This window comes from Borostomias antarcticus (genome assembly GCF_949987555.1).
Source record: "Borostomias antarcticus genome assembly, chromosome: 24".
NCBI classification, from domain to species: Eukaryota; Metazoa; Chordata; class Actinopteri; order Stomiiformes; family Stomiidae; genus Borostomias; species Borostomias antarcticus.
The window spans coordinates 6,961,346-6,983,619 of record NC_140257.1 but is presented as its reverse complement, the minus strand read 5'-3'; the positions used below and the strand labels follow the sequence as shown (position 1 = coordinate 6,983,619).

At 44.6% G+C, this 22,274-nt stretch overlaps 2 protein-coding genes across 3 annotated transcripts; one reads left to right on the top strand and one right to left on the bottom strand.

The window, feature by feature from the left end:
* Window positions 1–1,114: 1,114 nt before the first annotated feature.
* Window positions 1,115–6,957, top strand: LOC311325474 (testicular spindle-associated protein SHCBP1L-like; the record flags this gene model as incomplete). Its single annotated transcript, XM_084458191.1, has 10 exons — window positions 1,115–1,474; window positions 2,239–2,388; window positions 2,604–2,815; window positions 2,998–3,084; window positions 3,291–3,509; window positions 3,836–3,938; window positions 4,108–4,261; window positions 4,654–4,904; window positions 6,397–6,507; window positions 6,703–6,957. 10 exons carry the CDS (start codon window positions 1,115–1,117, stop codon window positions 6,955–6,957), a joined length of 1,902 nt encoding a protein of 633 aa, XP_084314317.1.
* A 359-nt stretch (window positions 6,958–7,316) lies between these two features.
* Window positions 7,317–21,558, bottom strand: dhx9 (DEAH (Asp-Glu-Ala-His) box helicase 9). Of its 2 annotated transcripts, XM_084458370.1 has the most exons (28): window positions 21,503–21,558; window positions 20,929–21,058; window positions 20,462–20,602; window positions 20,205–20,310; window positions 19,137–19,336; window positions 18,513–18,661; window positions 17,707–17,753; window positions 17,460–17,596; window positions 16,712–16,801; window positions 16,180–16,344; window positions 15,426–15,503; window positions 15,043–15,234; window positions 14,603–14,744; window positions 14,331–14,413; window positions 13,707–13,863; window positions 13,436–13,533; window positions 12,415–12,628; window positions 11,229–11,323; window positions 11,015–11,088; window positions 10,734–10,886; window positions 10,373–10,533; window positions 9,989–10,100; window positions 9,704–9,865; window positions 9,226–9,353; window positions 8,843–9,072; window positions 8,594–8,709; window positions 8,256–8,456; window positions 7,317–8,011 (listed from the first exon to the last, which is right to left on the bottom strand). In XM_084458370.1, the coding sequence occupies exons 2-28, from the start codon at window positions 21,037–21,039 to the stop codon at window positions 7,723–7,725; spliced, it is 3,831 nt and encodes a 1,276-aa protein (XP_084314496.1). In that variant the 5' UTR covers window positions 21,040–21,058; window positions 21,503–21,558; the 3' UTR covers window positions 7,317–7,722. The 2 variants fall into 2 exon arrangements, with proteins under 2 accessions (XP_084314496.1, XP_084314497.1); XM_084458371.1 differs by lacking the exons at window positions 19,137–19,336; window positions 20,205–20,310; window positions 20,462–20,602; window positions 20,929–21,058; window positions 21,503–21,558 and adding an exon at window positions 17,861–17,998 and having other exon boundaries at window positions 18,513–18,749.
* Between the last annotated feature and the right edge of the window lie 716 nt (window positions 21,559–22,274).

Below are 22,274 nucleotides of genomic sequence, written 5' to 3'. Positions count from 1 at the left end.
TGTAGAGGGGTGCCCTGAGACTGAAAAGCTTGAGAACCACTGGCCTAGAGGCTCGCGGGCGGGCAGAGGAATTGCTCAATGCTCGCTGCCCGCGCGCCTCTATGCTGGACACAAAACACCATCCATGTGTAGGCAGGAGTCAAATGAATCCCTGACAATATAAAACATTTTGAAAAGTTTACTTAGGCTACTATTGAACTGGGGAACATATGACCCTGGGAACAGAGCTGGGGAACACAGGCCCCTGGGAACATAGAACTGGGGAACATAGGAATGACCCCAAAACAACTGCCACCTCCAAGAATGCCACAAGAACCCCCCCATTCATACCCTTTCACGTTTTATTGTATTATTCTGTCGGCCTGGGGGACCACAGGGTAAGCCTTTTGTTCACATCCAGTTCAAAACCTGATTGTCTACTGATAGACAAAGGATCTGATTTACTGATAGACAAAGGATCTGATTTACTGATAGACAAAAGGATCTGATTTTAAGTAGCTTATTGCTGTGTACTGTGCCCACGGAGGAAATAAAGCAAGCACTTGTTTCTTTGATAACTAGCTCTATGACTAAACACGATTAGTTGCCAGAGAAATTGTGGTGATAGAGAGAGCCAATAGATGTCCGTCTTAATGGTGCATTCGTTTGTGGTCGGATGTGGCAAGTCGCAAGTGGCAAAATACCTACTTCCGACCTGTGTGCATTCGAGCTATATACCATTATATCACAGTTAGTTATATCTATATACCATTATATCACAGTTAGTTATATCTATATACCATTATATCACAGTTACCTAGTTATATCTAGTGCATTCGAGTAACTGGGGGCTGAGAAACATATCCGAATTTGCGACGAGGAAGTGCGAGTTCATGAGGTGTTTTATTTAATCATTCCTAGTAGCAAGTCGCAATTTGCCACCTCCCAGTTATAAACGAACGCACCATAATTCTTTCCCGCTCAATTTTCAAAATCCTGATGAGGGCTCGTGCAACAAAAGCAGCTTGTTTTGCGTTCGTTATTTTTTCAGCCATATTTGAACTAGTTTAACTAGCTACGATAATAACGCCCGCTAGCTACGGTTGACGCTTAGTCGGCAGATAAAGCTTCGACAATGGCGACTTCAGCTCAAAGTGAAGGTTGTATCAGTGAAGAAGCAGCCCAGCACAAAGGGACCGACCCTACTGATCTAACGGCTCCATCAACCAGCCCGACCGTGGAGGAGCCGGGCCCGAAAGAGGAGGAGACGACCGTGGACCAAGGAGCACAACCAGCTGCTGTTACTCCGCAAACCGTCAGGAAGATGACACTTCCAACGGGAAAGAAACTACTAACCCCCAATCCTGATGGCGAAGACACAGATGACGAGGAATATGCCAGCATCTTACCACAAATCATCGTCTCTAATAAAGTGTACACGTATGATGAGCGAGTTGCCCTGATCTGCGATCAGATGATCGGCCAGTCAAGTTCGGTAAGGCTAGCGGAGCTAACAGGCTTGCAAAAATGCTACATAACGTTAGCTAGATTATTTAGTAATTTAGATAGCAACTATGTTCATAGACAGCTTTATATTTGGTAAAGTTAGTGCTTAGCAGGTAATGTGTAATGTCAAAAGCTTGTTTCTTGGCCGTTAGCTAGCTAATGTTAGCACTACCTAACGTCCCCACCAAGGTTATAATAGTTTTGCTTTTTTCATTAGTGTTTATTTTTATATCGTTTTAACTTTTTGTTTTCAATTTCAGTTTAGTTTTGATTAGTTTTAAAGCAGGTTTGCTAGTTTCGTTTCGTTTTTATTTTTTGAAAATGCTTAGTTTTAGTTTAGTTTTTATTAGTTTCAGTATTAGTTTTAGTTTTTTATTCTTCTGCGCTAGCCTCGTGAGACCATCCTGATCTCGCGAGATCACGTTGTTTCACTCTGTGAAACAAACCATCTGGACCACGTCAGGTTACTTCTGCGCAGGGCCACAGCTAAAGAACATGGAGGATAGATTTCATATCCACCCAAAATACTAGGCTTATGTATGAAATGAAAAAGACTAAAACTAAGGACATTTTCTCAATAATTGTAGTTTATTTTAGTTAGTTTTGTAAACACACAATACAGTTTTAGTTAGTTAGTTTTTTAGTAAAGTCTAGTTTTTATTTTTATTTCAGTTAACTAAAATGTTTTTTCACACCTAGTTTTAGTTTTTTAGCTAGTTTTCGTTAACTATAATAACCTTGGTCCCCACACAGGCAGAAGACGCGGATGAAACCATCTGCTCCTACATTTTACAAAAACTTGCCTGTAAAGCCTCTTGGATCGCAGTCTGGGAAACTGCTCCAGAGATCTTGTTGGAAAACTGCGATATTGGGGACCTGCCCTTCGTGGGTGTGCTTGTGGAGGTACCTTTGCTAAAGCAGTAAATATACATTATAATTCTGCTATTGTCAATTGGGGAAGATGATAGACAAACAACTCCCTGCTTAACTTTATATGACTAATGGAAATGTCTTGATGATGTAGCAGAGAGTAAAACGTATGTCACTAACTGAAATATAGCAAATTTGAACATATCACTTCTAACTGTTCCTACTATTGACCTTAACGTTCTCTCTAGGTTAAATGTGTACCATGTGAAGGAAAGACCCTGCCCCGAGTGTCTGTCTCTGTGGCTGAGCCCTTTTCCTCAAATATTGCCAACTTGCCCAGAGAGCTGGTTGAAGAAGTTTTGAGGGAACATGACTACTCCGTGGCAATCTTGGATGTGTATCCTATACAAGGGCAGGGAGCTTATGTAGATAGCGTTGCAGTGTCTCTGGAACACGCAAGGTGAATAATGAGAATATTAATACATTGAATATTGAATTTACAATGTTGGTTGTCAGATTCATCTTCATTGCATGCACCATCAGGTCTGAAGTCTCAAGTAACACTCTTTCACACACCTGAGCTGCAGACAGCTGACCGAGAGGATTTGTGCTGGTTGGATTTCAAAGCTAATGTCTCTACAGGTTTTTCTACGATGTTCTCTGGAGAGAATGGGATGATGATGAGGCATATGATGAGTATGCAGGGCTCATTGAGAAACGCATACAGCTGTAAGGAGCAATGTTTACAATGTTTACCACACATTACAACATCTCTGTCTCTTTCGTACACTGGTGACCATAGTCATTTACAATACTGACACTTTTCCATGTGATTTTGTCCCCCCCATTGCAATACCATATCAGAGTAAAACTGATAAAAATGATTTTTATTTTGTACTTTATTGTGGGCCTATGCTGTGTATGTATTTTATCAGGTATTACCATATCCAGGATGGCACCATTCCTGGTTCAATCAGTGAGCGCTACCGGAAAACGTTGGATGACTATCGGAGCAAGCGGCTGGAGCTGACAAAGTTCCAGTCCAACATCCGCGGGGAGGCCCTGCCTGGAGAGGCCGTGGAGTGCTGGAAGATGTACTACGAGATGATGATGCTCAGCGGACTCCTCAAATTCTGGGAAGACATGCTACTCAGGTAGAAAAACTTTTATTTTTCCATCCTACTTTGTTTTTTCGACCAGAGGATCATAGACTATGGGGCGGAGGGGCAACCAGATTCACCCCCAGGTCTCTAGGGGCATGTGCTGCACATGTAATAGAGCCAATGGCATTATGGCTTGAGGTACTGTATAAACGGTCTTTCACCAAACACCTTGTGGTCTTAGCTCTCTGAAACATCCAGTCACTGTTCAATAAACGGAACTATGCAGCTGTTCTGTCAGTCGTCCTATTTTCTCAGGTAATTTCTAACATCAGCTACATACTAACCTATTGTATCCAAATGTTGAATCCATGTTGGAGCCATGGGCGTTTCTATCCGAGGATATACAAGCGCAGAAGGGGATATCGGGCGTCTGGAAGACCTGTGACACACATCGTGGCCCTGATGATGACAACAGATATGGTTGGTCTGCTGGCGCTGGTGTAAAGCGATACCTTTTGTTTTACCTTATGTACAAACCATGTAGAAAAAGTAAACATGAGTTTTGCACTCAAGATGCATTTTTGGGTATTATATCCACAATATCTGATTAAAAATGTATAATTTTTACACTCTCTTTCTGTGTGAACAGATCAAGAATTTCTCCTCAGACACACTGATCCAGCAGCATGACAGTCTGTCAGCAGCTCTGGACTCCTGCTTCTCTGGAGACACGGTGGTGGTGTTCCCTGGAGAGTACCAGGCCGTCGCACTGACGTCCCTCACTGATGACATCATCATTAAGGGTAAGATGTTTTTTTAAACCAAAAAACATCATTGACATTATTCAATGGTTAATACACTCCTAAATCAGTCATCGATCCAGCCAGGTAAACTTATATCAATATGAATCCTATGAATTTACTTACTGTATATTATGCCTTGCCCTATTTCGATGGCAGAGGAGCGCTTTCAAATTAATTTGAGGCAAATATCTGAATCTACACAACTTATGCAAAGGGTAATGTACAGTACTCTGATATCAGACATATTATTAGACATCTGTTTAATAAGGTTTTGAAGTCAACTCTCCCTTTAACATGCTATAAGAAAAGACAAGCCTGTGGCAAGACCTGAGCGAGAATGAGTGTGACATGGAAGCATTCCTGGATTCAGTGTGGTTCCCCTTACTCGACAGGTGAAGGAGAAAGGCAGGAGGTGGTGTTCGTCCCTGTCCCGTCTCAGGACAACTTTGTGGCCTCCAAGGCCTCGAAGGTGACCTTCTCCAACGTGACTCTGCTGCAGCAGGGGGCCTGCGACGGCATAGTGGTGGTGGAGTCGGGGCAGATGACCCTGGAGAACTGTGTGCTGAAGTGTGAGGGCGCGGGAGTGTGCGTCCTGACCGGAGCGTCTCTGATCATGAGGAACTGCGAGATCTCAGGAGCCCAGGTAGAGATGCCTCTGCCAGGGACTCGCCCACATCTGATGCAATGTTATGTGTAATATATATTAGACAGTTTTATTGATATAGCACCTTTCAAATAATGTAGTACAACATGCTCACATAAGATAAACATGACATAAAATTACACAATAACAACTGTAGATTAACTAAGACAGTAATAAAAGTACAGAAGGTACTAAATGAATACAGTAAGTAAAACAAATAATATGCAGGGGAAATGGTGATGATACTAATTAAATGCAAGTCTATAAAAATAAGCTTTCAGAAGAGATTTAATGGAGGATAAAGAATCAGCTGGTCTAATGTTTTCTGTCAGACTGTTCCAGAGCCGAGACGCTCTCTCAGAAAACGCTTGATCACCTGTGGATTTTAACTTGGACTCCAGAACAGATTTTAATAAGAACAGATTTTATAAGTAATTAAAATAATCTCAACATTGATTCTACAATTAATTGGAAGACAATAAAGGGAGGCTAAGATAGGGGTAATATGACTTCTCTTATTGGTTCTTGTGAAGTTTAGCTGCTGAACTTTGAACAAATTGTAGGCAGTTATCAAGTCTTGATGAAATAAAAGCATGAATTACTATATAGATCAGCTGATAACGATGATAATGATCAGATTTTCAAAAGGTTGCCAAGTTGGAAAAAGCAAGATTGAACTACTTTCTTGGTGTGTTCTTCAAGATGAAGATGTGTATCAAAAATTACTCCCAAGATTGGACTGGATTTTATTATATACATGCTTTGGTCCCAGACTCAGAACGTCAGCTTTATCAGAGGAAATTTTGAGGTATCCAGCTTTTAACAGCAGTTAACCAGTCTTGCAAAACAGCTATTTTGTTCATGTCGTTTGGTTTAACAGATATTGTGTCATTGAATAATTTGGCAGAGAGGTAACATATATATAGAGAACAAAATAGGCCCAAGGATGGAACCATGAGGAAAACCATGTTGTCATTGATGATGACACATCACCACCTACAGTGTAGAGACTGAGAAAGTTTTGTTCAATAAGTATGACAAACAATTCAGTGCAGTTCCAGAGATGCCAACCCAGTTTTGAAGTCTGTCATTAGGATAGAGTGGTCAACTGTATCAAAAGCTGCACTGAGCGGTAAAGACTTGAATCTGGCCCGGGCCATGTGCTAGATGTCCTCCCTCCTCTCGCTCTCCAACATGTCTAAAATCTCCGCTGTCCTATCTAATGAAGCAGAAATGCCATAAAAATATCTTTAAAATAACTGTGATCCAGAAGGGCGAGGCTGGAGCTTTCACCAGTCTGCTTTTAGCTATACATCAAAAACTACATTTAGAAGAGCTATCTCAGTGCTGAAATGTCCAGATGTGGTTTCTTAAGAGGCTGGACTACTGCACATTTGAAACGGACCTGTAGATGGGACAGATACAAGTTCATAGAACTATTTTAGATTCATGCCACTACTGAGACATTTCCTACATGACGTGCTGTGATTAGGGGCCAGGTGTGGAGCTGTTCCCCGGGAGTATTGCAGAGCTGCACGGGAACCAAATCCATCACTGCAGCAACCAGGCGGCCAAAGGCCCTCAGGGTGCCGTCAATCTCAAGGTACTTCAGAACCAGGCCTTGCCTTTTTACCTCCATTTTCATGGGTTAAGTTTTAACTAACAGACTCGTACTATTCTATGTTCAGAGAATCAGAGTACATGTTCCAGTACTCACTCATCACACATGGATCAAAGTACAAACAAACAAACGAGTGTAGATCAGTGAGTGACATTGAACAATGCGTTCCTTTAACAGGTTCTTCCCAAGCCCCAACTCAAGATGACAGACAACCACATCCATGACAACCTTGGCTACGGGATGTCTATCCTTGTGCCAGATAACCACTACCCCGCCAGCGAGGCCCTGGAGAAGACCAGCGGGGACCAGAACCAGCCGGACCATCTTTCCAAGGCCTTGCAGGAGCTCAGTCTGGAGATGAACACCAACAAGCTGGAGTCCAACACCATGGGGAATATAGGCTTGCTTCGGAAGGCTTGGGTCAGTTCCTAGAATTGTGGAGCACATCGATTTTTCGAATGTGCAGCTCAAATGTTCATGTTAATGATTGATGTTAATGATTTTCATGTTATATACAGTTTGTATTATATAGTTTGACTATATGTTCATAGATTTTCATATATCGTTTTTATATACAGACAGTATATAGATTTGATTAATGAATGGATGTATTCATAGTGTATACTTTCAATAAAAGTATTGGTTCAAGCCAATTGTAAATTAACTATACTAAAATGCAAGTAGCAATCAGAAGATGTATTTCATTCACCTAACCTAGTTAAAGGGGAATGAAATCAACTGAAATGAGCCCTGTGTACAAATTACAATCCAGGACAAAATATAAAGTAGAACACAATTTAATGAAGCTTTCTTGAGAGCAGTTTTTCTGTAAACTGAAGAAAACAGCCTTGTTGGACACAATTCCAAATTGATGTCAAATATACAAAAACATTGGTCAGGATAATAACGAAGATAAAAGGGCATCTATGGATACATTATATTGATGGGCAATACAGTTACACAGATATCAATGCACATTTCTTTACCTGTGGGTCAGTAACTTAGATTTGTATAGGGATGGCTGATCTCAAGTGAACAAAACGACAGAAAAAATAACAGAATAATCAAAATATGTGCATATAGGTACATCATAACCTTACCTACTGCTACACACAATACAAAGTCGTATTTCCATATGAATCCTCCTCTTTAAGCACCCTTCAGTAACCCAGAACAGGCTACAGTAAAACAGGCATTCTAATAACCACCTCTATATCCACCCCTGTTACCACCCCCATAACCACCACCTCCACGGTAACCCCCGCCACCTCCGTATCCACCACCGCCCCTGTATCCACCACCACCTCCATATCCACCACCGCCCCTGTATCCACCACCGCCCCTGTATCCTCCACCACCTCCATACCCTCCACCACCTCCTCCATATCCTCCGCCTCTGTAGCCTCCGCTGCCTCCCCGGTAACCATCTCCTCCACCCCCTCCGTCAAACCGGGCCATCTTGGGAGGACGAGGACCGTCGCCAAAACTGCAGAAGAAATACAGTACACTTGTTATAAAAGATAAACACGTTTCACAAACAGCATTTCCTTCAAGACTTCCCCAGCCCCTGCATCGAGCAAGTACAGCACATGTACGAATGTTAATAATATACACAGAAGACTGCGCCATTCCATTATTTCCATGACAAAAATTCTGTTCTCTTTGTGTACATTTATGAAACTAAATCTGCCATGGCGACCGCACATGCAGAGTGGTTAGGAGCAGCTAACCGTTGGTTGTTGGCCATTAGGTTAAGCCCCGCCGCAGAGGGCTTGGAGATCTGACGGATGAGGTTGAGCAGGCGCTCGTTGACGGGGTCCAGCTGTCGGATGTACTCCGGGTCCTTGGTAACTTCCACGACCAGGGCCTCCATGCCGGCACGCAGAGCGGCGATGCTTCCCGCCACCTCATGAGGGATCTTCAGTTTGATCCTACAGAAGAGATTCTCTGTTACTAGTTAACCGCTTGGCTTCACCGTGGTTATGCTGGAAAAGGCCAGATTAAAGTACTCCAGGTCAAATATTCACCACTAATAACTTTCAGTATGCACCACTAGAAAGACACTCACCAATCATCCAGTTCAACTATTTCGCCGTTTGATGTGATCTTTTTGGAGGCAAACAGGATCAGCTGGAGAGGGCTAACGAGTGTCATTCCTTTGGCCGAAATGGCTCTAGTTCGGATCTGTTTCGGGAAAAACAGAAACAGAAATGACACCATTTGTTAATTTTTTACAAAATACTAGGCCGTTAAAAAAATATATTGTTATTGAAACTTGTTAATTGCTTTTAGAATAAAATCATCATCTCCATTCTACCTTCTCCCCAAAAACGAAGAAGGGCGAGGGGTAGGTCATGTCGTGGCTGCTGAAGGGACAGTTGACGGAGGACTTGTGAATGAGGGCGTTGCGCCCCTCAGTGGTCAAGATCTTCCTCTTCTCCTTGTGGTAGCACACGTTTGGGTAGGAACCAAATGTCAACAAGGAGATGACCACATCCAGGTTGTTGTCCGGTCCAACGTTGTTGAACATCTGGGTCATCAAGCACTCTGGGGTGACAAAGACAAATGGTGGAAATCTTCAGTAGAGAAATACTGTACATGGCTGACTGGACATTAGGATATTTTCTTCAGCATATAAGAAGATCTAGTCCCAAGCCAAAATACCATCCTTGTGTACCATTTCCATGACACATTATTTACCTTCAGGGAAGCCAGAGTTGACAAGGATATCCTTAAGCTGCACTTTGGCCTCCCAAGTCATCCTCAGAGTGGACATGTTGAGCCTCTTGTGGTCACAGAATCTGGATTCTGCGTCCTCACCACCCATTCTGAAAAGGAAGGAGTTGGACTAGTCAACAATCCCTCAAAGCTAATGCAGAGACTTATGAATGGGCAACTGGCTAAAACTGTCTGTTGGGGGAAAAATTGCTATGAGTCTAGGTCGCTATTTGAAAACATCCTTAATCTCTCCAAGGAATCAATGATCTGACTTGAGAGGGCTGCATCTGAAGCATTCTTAATCCCGTGAGTCAGGATTAGTTCTGCTGCGGCTCGTAATCGATGATCTCACTTGAGAGGAATGTGGCCGAAGCATCACTAATCCAGTCAGGTTTGATCAGCGCTTCACATTCCACCAGTTCACTTAGAGGGTGAGGAAGGAAGCCTCCGGTCGACCCACCTGGCCTCATCCCAGGCCTGGAAGACGGACAGCAGGGCCACGTGGTCGGAGAAGCGCGTGCCGGCGTAGTTGCGGTGCACGAAGCCCAGGCGCCGGCCCTCGCTGACGAAGGGCTCCGGGAAGCAGGTGGCCGCCGAGATGGTGCACACGGCATCTCCAACGCTGGAGGGGAAAAGGAGGATTTAACACAGAAATATTTTAAACCGGAGACAATATAAAGAATAAGGTTTGAATTGGAGGAAGGCTTCAAGTAAACCGACTCATTATGTCTGGTGTGACACTCACTTGAATATGCATCCCATTATCATCATCTTCCCGAGCCTGGGCTCAATGGGAAGCTTCGCCAAGATGCGTCCGAGTGGGGTCAACTCGTCGTTTGAGTCCAAAGCATCCAGTTCTTTTATTAAAAAAAACGAAAACATCCAAAAGCCAGTTAAGCCTCGTCTAAAACTAGGACGCCATTTATATGGATAATCTCAACTGTCATATTTTATCTCTAGGAGTGGTTTGTGGGAAACCTGCCCTCACAGTTGTAATAATCAATATGTTGTCTCACACAAGGGGAATCGTCCTTTAGAAGAACTTTAGAAGACAGGAATTCAATATCAAACACATGAAACAGAGCTGAACACAGCGCAACCATGTTTATCTCTGAGTGGACGGCTGTACCTCTCAGGGTGTGTTCTGCCTCGATGACGGCGTCCAGGGGCGGAGGCTCGATGGCCTTGGACAGGAAGTGGCCAATAGCCCCCAGCCTCAGGAGTTTGATGCTGAGCGCCACCTCGTGGAGAGGAGTACGGAATATCTCTGGGGTCATGTGGGTCTCCAGTCTTGAAACACAGACGGAAGAGGCACAATGTACTTAAATATAATATACTACACTGTATATCCAATCATAAAGACGAGGGAGCACATACAGTAACCGGCCTGATAACTCCAGCTAAAGAAAGAGTGAATCAGCAGAAAGCTCTCCGGCAGGGCGGAGTTGGGAGAGAGCGGGGGTCTGAGGCTCGGCGTTCTCATCACGTACTTGTCGAAGCGGGCGTGGCTACAGAGATGGAAGCAGAAGCCGGCCCGGACACGCCCCGCTCGCCCCTTCCTCTGCTCCAGGTTGGTCTTGGACGCCCACACGGTGGCATAGTTGGTCATGTTGTTGTGGGAGGTGAACAGCTTCACTTTCTGCCTGGGCGGAGGAACCAACACCATGTTTGCTAATCAATCTATTACCATGTCATCTTCCACACCATTCCTAGTCCAATTAGACAATATAATAGAATTATCATTGTAAGCCATTTAAGAAGGGGTGCTTACTTGCAGGAGTCGATGACATACACAACATCGTTGATGGTAATACTAGTCTCTGCAATGTTGGTGGACAGGATCACCTGCAGCAATGTCCAATAATATTGTATAAGAAACAATGCAGCAGAACAAAAATCTTTACAAAGGAAGCTCACAGGCCCTGTGGGGCTGCCAACCACAAAGAGATTCATTTCCTTCTCTTCAATGCTGCCACGGCACTGACCTTCCTGATGTTGTCGGGAACGGGCTCGAACACCCGCCTCTGCTCCTCTCTGGGGATCTGGGAGTGGAGGGGCAGGATCAGGTACCGGTGACTCCCTGGGGAACAATACAACGCTGTGAGACACGTACCAGACCCAAATGTTACTTAATGTGAACATTAAGTCTCATTTTCAATGTAGAATACATTGAAAATGTTCTCTTTTTGTTTTCGTATCTCGTTTTAATTTGTTTTTGGATTGCTTATTCTATGTTTGATTTTAATTTATTACTGTTAAGTACTCTGTGCATCCGTGCTGTGAAGAGCGCTATATAAACTAGAAAGTACATTTCCTGGAGAAAATGTGAGGTGGGCTAGCTGCTGCAGTAAGCCACGGGCCCCACTTGCTCCAGCACGCATGCGCACAGCACACAGACTAACTATTCTCCGTCTGTAGGCTACACTCGCGGCTCACAGTCTCTACGCTACGATCGGCTTGTTGGTGCCTGGAATATTGTGTGCAATATGGCTGAATATTTATCAGATTTTGAGGATATAGAAGATGACTTAGAATATGATGGAAGCCGATCGTAGCGTAGAGAACGTGAGATGTGAGTGTAGCCTACAGACGGAGAAGTCAGTCTGCGCGCTGTGGATTTTAAATTTCTTCAAACTGCCGCTGTTTTCGCGTTTGGAAATACATGGAGGTGAATGAGCCACAGTTAGCCATCAGCTGCATTCACTCCCATGTATTTCCAAACGCGAAAACAACGGCAGTGAAAAACAATTAGAGTCTGGTAATGATGAGTGTGTAACCCCGATAGTGTATTCAGCCTGTTATTTTGACTATTTCGGTTCTTGAAGTGGTGTTTTTACAGTGAACTTTTAACACTGAAGTCAACGGGCACTTCCGCATCCGCACCCCCAATTACGTCAGACTGACCAATATGGCAGCTGAGGTGAATAAGGCGAAGTGGGAATATCACAAGTTGGGCTAGCTTCTGCAAGCTAGCCCACCTAATAAAGTTTACTTACTTACTAACCATAAAACAATTATGCCAGTTTAATAGGTTCCATTTAATTTGTTGATGTAATGGAATATTCCTTACAGTTTGAACTCTGCCCCCCTGAGCTCTGAAAGGCCCAAACAGACGCTCTAAATATTTGACAGGCTGTGAAATTGCATATGATCTGTATCGCTGATACCCACCAAAGTGAGGGTTGTGCTCCAGGTGTTTCTGCATGGAGAAGATGAGGTTCCAGCCCGGGAGGAAGACCAGCACGGCTCCGGACACCTGCAGGGTCTCGATGTACTTGAGCAGAGCCTCCACCAGCTCAAACGGGGTCTCCTTCTCGCTCATCAGGGCCATGGAGCGCTTGGTGTTGGCGGAGTAGTCCGGCCCACAGATCACGTTGCAGTTGGTCTGTGATGGATAATGACAGAGGGGAGGAATGACTCTAGACTGGACAGATTTACAGTATTATGCAACTCTCAGTTCTTTTAAAGGACAATGCTCGTTTTTGACAACCTGGACCTTATTTACGACATATTATAAGACGTTTGACTCACCAAGATCACTTTGGTGTAGTTCGGAGGCCTGTAGAAGAAATTTAAAATCCAGCGCGAGCCAGTATATCCACAATCGCTAGTTGTGCTTGCAGAGCGTAGGCCTGTTGTGGTTGTTCACATGCCTCTGTAATATGATCTTTAGAAACGTCTTTCGAAACGAAATAGATATACAAAATAGATTTTTAGAAACTGCATTCTAAGTGCCCCGACCACCGCCATTACATGGATATACTGGCTCGCGCTGGATTTTAAATTTCTTCTACAGGCCTCCGAACTACATCAAAGTGATCTCGGTGAGTCAAACGTCTTATAATATGTCGTAAATAAGGTCCAGGTTGTCAAAAACGAGCATTGTCCTTTAAATCAAGACTCAAGACTGCTTTTTATTAAATCAAATAAGTATTTATTCATACACTGCACTGTAACTTTTATTCCTATTTTATTTTTCCTGCATTTTGTTTTAAATGTCCTTTTTTGCATTTCGTTTTACATGACCTTTTTATGTGTTGCACTTTGTCGTGATGCTTTTAATGTCTCATGTAAAGCACTTTGAATTGCCTTGTTGCTGAAATGTGCTATACAAATAAACTTGCCTTGCCTATTATCAATCTCTACTTTTGCATGAAGATCAAAGCTTAAAAAGTCCAAAAGTATCCCTCACCTCCTCCTCTCCACCGTCCTCGTCCTTGTCTCTCTTTTTTTTATCCATGGGCGGAGGAATGAAGTTGGTCATCTGAATGCAATCTTCCAGAAAATACTCTGAAAGGAATATTTCAGGAAATCCCAATTAGAAACAGACCCAAGTTTTCAGCATAGAAGCAGCAAACACTTTCTTTAACTGACACTTTCTTTAACTGACACTTTCTTTAACTGACACTTTCTTTAACTGACGCTCGTTACACGTCTACGGTCGTGTGCGTAAACGCGTTCACCTTGCACCGGGAACGTGCGTCCAAAGACCTCGATGACGGGGCAGTTGAAGAAGTACTCTCTGAACATGGTGGTGTCGATGGTGGCGGACATGAGGAGGACGCGGACCTGGGGGTACGCCTGGACCACGTCCCTCAGAACCACCATCAGGAAGTCCGTCTGGGGAGCGGAGGAAAGACGCTGTGAGACCCAGCTGAGCCGTACGCTGAAGTTACATTCGTTTCTATTCCTGGGGCGGCTGTGGCTCAGGAGGGAGAGCGGGTCGTCCGGTTCGAATCCCGCCTCCTCCTGACGACATGTCAAAGTGTCCTTGGGCAAGACACTGAACCCCAAATTGCTCCCGATGAGCAGGCTAGCACCTTGCATGGCGGCTGCTGTCATTGGTGTGTGAATGTGAGTGTGAATGGGTGAATGAGAGGCCATTGTAAAGCGCTATATAAGAGCAGTCCATTTACCATATTCCCATTTTTAATTGTGTACAGACGGGAAAAATGTGCTCCTTTTCCTAGATGAGTTTTGCTTAGTTGGTAGCGCATGAAATCTACAACACCCAGGATCTAATGCTAATAGAGCGAATACAGCTCCTAAACAAGAGTGAGAAGGGAAGGACATCATCAACAACTCACATTGATGTCTCTCTCATGGATTTCATCAACAATCACATGGCTGATCCCTCGGATACCCGCCTCCAACTTACGCAGTAACACACCTGGAACCAAACAAATACCCGTTAGCTCTCAAAAACTAGAGGCAAAGCAAATGATAGGAAAAGCTCATGATACTAGTTGGACTTAGAGATGACCTCAAGGGAGGGAGGAAGGATAGAGAGGAAGCAAAATAGACTGGTCATTCGTGAATGGGATCTTAAAGTGTCTTTCTGGGAGAGAGAGACACCTACCGACGGTACAGAACATGATGCTGGCGTGCGGTCGAGGGAGGATGGACTCGAAGCGGACGCTGTAGCCGCAGCTCATCCCCACTTCCTCGGCTCTCTCGTAGGACACGCGCTCGGCCACCGACACGGCGCTGATGCGCCTGGGCTGAGGAGGGAACGATGACCGTTGAAAAGACATTTCGTGTGACCTGGCTATCCAACATGTTCACCTCCTCAGAAAACTGGGGTCCCATTCCCAGTCCTGTCAATTTCTATTACTCCCCCATCGTCTGCTACCATGCTTGAATCCTGTCTAAATAAAGTGAGAAAACACTTGACAGGAATGGGAAACCCAACCTCCTTTTTTACTCGTATACAAACTCAAATCCTGTTTCATGAAATCTCTTGGGACTGTGGCATGGTGCTTCCAGCAGGAATCAACTCAACTCCATAGTTTGTCTCACCTGAGTTACAACGATGTTACAGTCGGACGCCCTGCCGTTCTTGATGAACTTGTCCAGGATGTACTGGGGCACCTGGGTAGTCTTGCCACAGCCAGTTGCCCCGCGGATGATGACCACCGGATTGCTCTCGATGGCGGCCAAGATGTCCGCCTCAAATTTCTTCACAGGTAGCCCATCTCGCTCGCCAATAATCTGGACAGGGGTTACATGCATTCAAAAAATCTTTAATCTATGAATCTATACAATTCCATCAATCTGTGATGTGTTATCTGGATTGGAGCCCTCTCTCATTGTACCATCAGTAAACAAACTGGAAGAGAACATCGAGGTTCTTCCCATCAGACGTTCTCCTGTGTCTCGGACACACGCGTCGCTCCACGTACCTTCTGGAGGCTTTCGTCCTGCTCCAAGTGCGTCGTCAGCTCATAGTGCAGGTCTGAGCTGATCTGTTCTGGGGTGCACTGCAGGAGGAGAGAACCCAATATTCACATTCAACATCCAGAATCATTCGAACCAATGAGACAGCTGAAATTTAAGGCAAGTACAAAAGGGTGGTACAAAAATAATAATCAGTTATTGGTGAGAAACAATCAAAAATATGATTGTTGCCCAAATAATAAACTCTTCCAAAAAACTTAAAATGTTATCTTTTTGCATTGTTTTGAGTTCAGAGACCATAAAAGCAGACATGCCGCTAGCTAAGATAGACAGTCCAGTGAGACCCAGCCAGGGAGAGACCCAGCCAGGGAGAGACCCAGCCAGGGAGAGACCCAGCCAGGGTGAGACCCAGCCAGAGAGACCCAGCCAGGGAGAGACCCAGCCAGGGAGAGACCCAGCCAGGGTGAGACCCAGCCAGGGTGAGACCCAGCCAGGGAGAGACCCAGCCAGAGTGAGACCCAGCCAGGGAGAGACCCAGCCAGGGAGAGACCCAGCCAGGGTGAGACCCAGCCAGGGTGAGACCCAGCCAGGGTGAGACCCAGCCAGGATGAGACCCAGCCAGAGTGAGACCCAGCCAGGGTGAGACCCAGCCAGGATGAGACCCAGCCAGGATGAGACCCAGCCAGAGTGAGACCCAGCCAGGGTGAGACCCAGCCAGGGTGAGACCCAGCCAGGGTGAGACGAGCCCAGAGGACTCACAAACGCCAGCGGTCCTTCGTCGATGTTGCTGCTGGTCCAGGGGTTCCAGTTGACCTGCGGGGGCGACCAGGGCACCACCCCGTCCACGCTCTGCCTCTGAGAGGGCTCGAACACCGCCATCTTCCCCTGGACCAGGGACACCGGGGGGGCGTCGGGGTCCGGGGGCTGAGACACAGGAAGAGACACCTACTGAACCTGACACTGCACATCCGCTCTCTCTCCACACACAACACACCCTCCCCTTCATCTCAGTATAGCGCCGTCCTATTGTATTGCATTATTATTATTATCATCTTGGAAATGATTATTCTGTTGTTGCTGCAAGGCTGAACTTGTACAGTAGGAAGGACATAATGTCAAAAATAAAGAAATCTGGAATCTTGAACATTGAGAAGTGACACTTCTTCAGTATATATATATATGATATTTTAAGTCCCACTGACTCAGACTCAGTTACTCTCTGCAAGTGAACCTGATGTTTATTCAATAATAAGCCATAGAACACGTTTCAGATGTGAATATGAGGACTCACTGGTGGTGGAATGTGAACGCTCATCTCTCTGACCAGGCTCTGCAGCTGAGTCTGCAAATCCTCCTGAACGATAACCTCATAGGCCTCCAGCTACAAACACACAACAGTTGGCAAATGAAGCAATTTCAATATCAACAACAGGCTAAAACAACCTCCACAAAAGTTGGTTGCAAAGGGATACTCCAAAAGTCATATACAAAGTTACCGGTCTGCACAGCATTTTTTTTTTTTTAAAGTCGCACTGAAATGAAAAAAGCATTCTGTCCCATTTTGGTTCACATAATTGGTCATAGTGTTCACCTATTCAACGATGTATGTCAAAAAAATTACAAAATTGTACTTTTGTTGTAATCTTATATCAAAGTATATAATTTCTTACTTCCTGGAAAACGGTAGGTCACGTGCAATGACGACAACCTTAGATAAGGAACCAAGGTACCTTAGATTTTAGGCCAATAATCTCACGACATCCACCCGTCAATCAACGCTATCCTTCTATCGAATCTGTCTAAAGTTCTTAAAACCCGTCCACTTGTCAATGTTCCAATCAAATTCCTCTAAACAAATGTCCCACCCTCATAGCTTGTTTGCGTCGGAAATACGTCAAACTACGGAGGTTAAATGATCTCAAACGTCCGTTTCAGTGCGACTTTAAATGAACCCATTAGATCAAAGTTTGTTCAGATCTGGGTCAGCTGAAGACAGATATGAGTTCATAGTTTGGAATCAAATAAAGCTTGAAACTCACAGTCTCCCCCTCTTTCTTCTTGGTGACCCCGGTGTAGGGCTCCACCACGCTCAGATGGTACAGCTGGCGGACGATGGACAGGGCGCAGGACTGGGCCGCCAGCTTCTTATTGGAGCCGTGCTCTCGGGCTGTGATCTCTACACAACAAAACTCACCTTGTTTATCGGCACTCTTACAAAATATACGTTGAAATATCACAATATTCGAAGCGAACGGGAGCATGAGGCCGTGTGTCTCTGGTACGTACTTCTACCCAGCTGCCTCACAAACAGCTGCATCTCGGCTATGAAGCTCCTGAAAAGAAAGAGAGTAAGAAAGACTGTCTAGCATTCATTATGGGTTATTACATTTCAATGAAGTGATGCCATTAATGTGCATTACAGATCGTTGGACCAACTGACCTCTTCACTCTGCAGCCTACAGTCCACTCATACGATTAACCCTCGGGTGCCCATATGTTTTTCTGCCAGACTTTAAACAACTATCGACTCCACAGTCGATTCCACAGACAACAATCGAGTCCACAGACGGCGTCAACCCTACAGTGGAACAATGACACCAGAAATCACAACCAGGAAATAGACTGTGCCCCATTCCATCCTATGTTGTGGATGCAACCATGCGACAACTTTAGTGCAACCTAAATTATGTCACATGTCTCGACAAGTATGGTTGTGAACTCTGGTGTCATGATCGGCCTCATCCAGCTAAGCTCTAACTATTCATGATATTTCTGCTCAGTTCGAATTAGATCGATATCGTCTTTGTGAGATAGTTTCAGTAATAGCTCACAAAACCAAAGCAGAATAGTTCTCGAGATCTCTCTGGTGTTTCCAGCACACCCTGGAGGTCTCTGTCTCAGCAGCAGTCCAGCAGAAAAGCATACAGGCCCCATGAAACCCTACTCAGCTTTCTGGAATGGTTTGTCATTTAAAAAACATATGTGCGCAGCTAGTAAAACTAGGGTTATATGAATATAGAAATATCTTCATTCTTGAATAGAAGGCCAATGGCCAAGAAAGGGGTTGTGGAATCCCTCCCTGCTGTCCTGACCTGTTGTGGTCAGGCCCCACTTGACTATATTTGTAATCTGTCTGGTTCTTCTCCTTCTGGAAGAACTGGTTCAGACGGGCCTTGGCGTTCTCCAGGGTCCAGTTCCCATGGAGACCTGCGTTCAGATCAACCTCCTCCGACTCCAGAGTCTATTGAGGGGGAACAAACAGCCATTTGGTCCTTTGATGAACAAACGGATCCTTAAGGTCAATAAATAAACGGGAAATGAAACTGAAAGTGATAAGATTTGTTCTGACAATGTTTAACTTCATGAAGTATGAACACAAATTACTCCCACATCGTCATAATGGTGTATTGTTTCATAGGCATGCATGTTATACTACTAAAGTTTGTAATGATGTTGAAATGTTATGATGTTATGTAATGCAATGTGTATTTTAAATTGTATGGCTTAATCCATCAGCCCAGGGACTAGGGGTGTAATTTAGCAGCTGCTAATTCTGGTGCAATTGCCTTTTAATGTGTGCGCCGTCCCTGTTAAACTAAACAATAAAATGAAAATGAAACTAGTACACAATAGATTTGAGGCACTGCTACATCAATCTACAGAATACGGCCCTTGGTGGAATGAAACATATTCTCTAGTGGAGTTGAAGGCCTTACTGCCTGAGCTTCCTGCTCATCTCTTCTAGAGTAGTACTCCTTCAGGTTGGCCCCTCGGTCCCACGGAGCTCCTCCTCCTCCTCCTCCGCCTCCTCCTCCTCCTCCTCCTCCCCCCCCTCCTCCCCACTGGGCTCCGCCCCCTCCTTCTCCAGCGTATCCCAAACCGGTCACCCCAGGGATCGGTCCTGAGGCCACTTCTGCTGCAAATAGAGGAATCATGATGAGACCGTAGGACACATGACAGGACATGTCCTGTAACAGACAAACAAGAGGAGACTTTTGTCCAAAGCGACAGTGGACCCATCTTGATGTCCACAGGACCATGCAACTCCATATAAGAAAATAAAATGATTTGGGGGCCTCTCTCTAGCCTGAAAGGTACAGTTACTAGGCTACTAATTGGCTAACATTTCTGTTGTGTTGACAGGTGAACCAACGTACATAGGCTATTCACAGCAAGCAAACTTGTTGTCATCTAAAGCTAGGCTACGTTAGCTGACTGGGATTGCCTTGTGACTAGCTAACGTTAGCTAGCTAATGTAGCTACCCGTCTTGTGCCAGACAAGCGTCACATTTATTTGAGACTGCTGGCTAGAATAGCCAGTGTTGTGAAATACGTTTTAACAACTGGTCAGTTGATATGTTGCACAGCAAAAAAACAGGACAATATAATTAGGGCTAGGTTAGGTAGCTAGCAAAGTCAACTTGCCCAGCTGGTATGGTTATAGGGCTAATTCCTATGGGATAGCTTAGTAGTTTGTTATTTAACAATGGGTTGACTGATCACTAGATCAATATTTTCAGTGAGGGACAGGACTACAACCCCACCTGTGCTGTGGCACCAAGAATCTGCTCTGAACACTGTTTTTATTCACCACCATAACATGTTGGTATGCAGATTAAATGTACTGTATGTCTACATGACACAAAAAGGCTTTATATAAATGTTATTTGCTGGCACATTTGTCTTTACCAATTCATCCATCTAATGTCTAACTCCAGAGCCCCAGTCACGACCTGGATCATGAACTGAGCGGCTCCAGAGAGCTCTTAGTAAAGTCACCACACCTTCAGACTTTATGACCAGATGAGGTGGCAGAGGCCCACTGGAAGGAAGAGTCCCAAAGCTGCCATTATCACCATCACAGGCCACACTGGAGTCAGGAACACTTGTCTATGGAAGGAGGACACCCCAACATTCAAGAAACAGACATTGAAATAAGAACATTTGGCTACAAGCGGACACTGAAATAAGAACATTTGGCTAAATGAAAAAAAGGTCTATATCTTTTGTTCTATAGTGTAGATATAAATAGTTGCCTGACCCCGATAGCTGGCACCTCTGCAGCATTCATTTCACCGGCTCGGACGAGGAAGTTGACAAAGTCTCTGGCAGCGTTAGACTGGGCATCCTTCTTATTGGAGGAATTTCCCATTCCAGTGTAGTTGAATCCCTCAATACGGACCTGAGGAGGAGGAGGGTCATGTGTAAAGATCAACAGGAGAATGCAACATGTAATATAAAGATTTACTATTGATCCTGTGGGATTCAGGGATCCTAGAAATATACTCAATTGGTCCAATGGGATTCTGTGATCCTAGCAGTATGAAAACTAACTTTTGGCTTACCAGCCAACAGGCTGGATTGGTACATGAAGAAATGTACCAGCCCGACAGATTTTACCTGGTAAATGAAAAAATGTACCAGCCAGCTTTTTTTTTACCAGTCATTAGCTAGTATATAGTAAATTTTAACCCGTCTAGACTCATCAATTTGAGGAAGAAAACTCACTTCACACAAAAACTTCTGCCTGTTTTTGTTCCCAGCTGCCCGGATGTCATAGTTGGGAGTGAGTTTCTTCTTCCCACACCAGGCATAGAGGAAGTTCTTAATGTCCGCCATCGTGGATCAACTGGGTCTCCTGTTGGGTGAGATATCCAAGGTTACCAGTAGGCTACATCAAGTCCACTATGTGCCTCTTCCACGGCACACTAGCTCAGTTTAACTCCTGAATCTCCTCTTGAACAGGCATAACGTGAGATAAACACAATGAGGTAGCTAGCTTCGTTTAAGCGCTGTGCCAGTACGGACTTACTGCCTGTGTGTGAGCTAGCTTGCTAACAAACCTATTGATCATTCATGGAATGAACCCCAGAAGCCACAGCATGTTTTCCTGCTTTACTAAATGTTTGAACCAGTATCTATCTAACTAGTCTAGCTAGCAGGCTACAGTTAGCTAGCTAACGTTACAGCTATGGCAAAAGGCTGGCAAGGCTTGATGTTTAGTACTGATCAGAAATCTGATACTGCAATCTTGAATACTTTTCCTAATATTACAATTTTTAGTCCAGTTATTTATTTTTACCCCTTTTTCGTCACGCTCCACCGCGGTCGTGGTTCTGCGTCACAACAACAGCAACAGCGGTCAGCAGCACGGCGGCTCCGACACGGTGAGGCTAGAATGGATGGTCCGGAGGGAGGGGGCGGGGCCTCCACTACACATCAACCAATGGGGCGTCCGGAGGGAGGGGGCGGGGCCTCCACTACACATCAACCAATGGGGCGTCCGGAGGGAGGGGGCGGGGCCTCCACTACACATCAACCAATGGAGGCTCGCGACTCGAGCAAGCACACGTCAAACGTGTCTAACATCCATCCTCCAATCACACTTGGAAATACAATAAAGGAACGAGAGAACAGGTATATACCAGGTTCTATTAATACATCAATGGTATATACAAGCATATATATATATATAATATTAGTGGTTTTAGATAATGTACTGGTGCAGCAACACGTCTGTATGTTGTAAACGTTCTGAACAATGAAATGGCACGTCAGATGATGGACACCAGCAAATACTCAAATGCACAGCCTCACAATAACTTTGGTGTTATGCAGCTGAATTCAATGTCACAAAATTGTACTCATCAAAAGAGGCATTCCTCAAAATGTCTTCCAATGCAAGCTGAGGGTGAAGCTTTCAGAACTTCTCATCGTTCATCTTGAGTGCTTCAAAAATGCACCCGTCCGCCCTTGTGATGAAAAATGTTTGGTCTAAATGATGGGATCAATGAAAACTGAGGTAATGAAGGATGCATTTTAAAGTAATCTAACTATATACAGTGAATGATTCA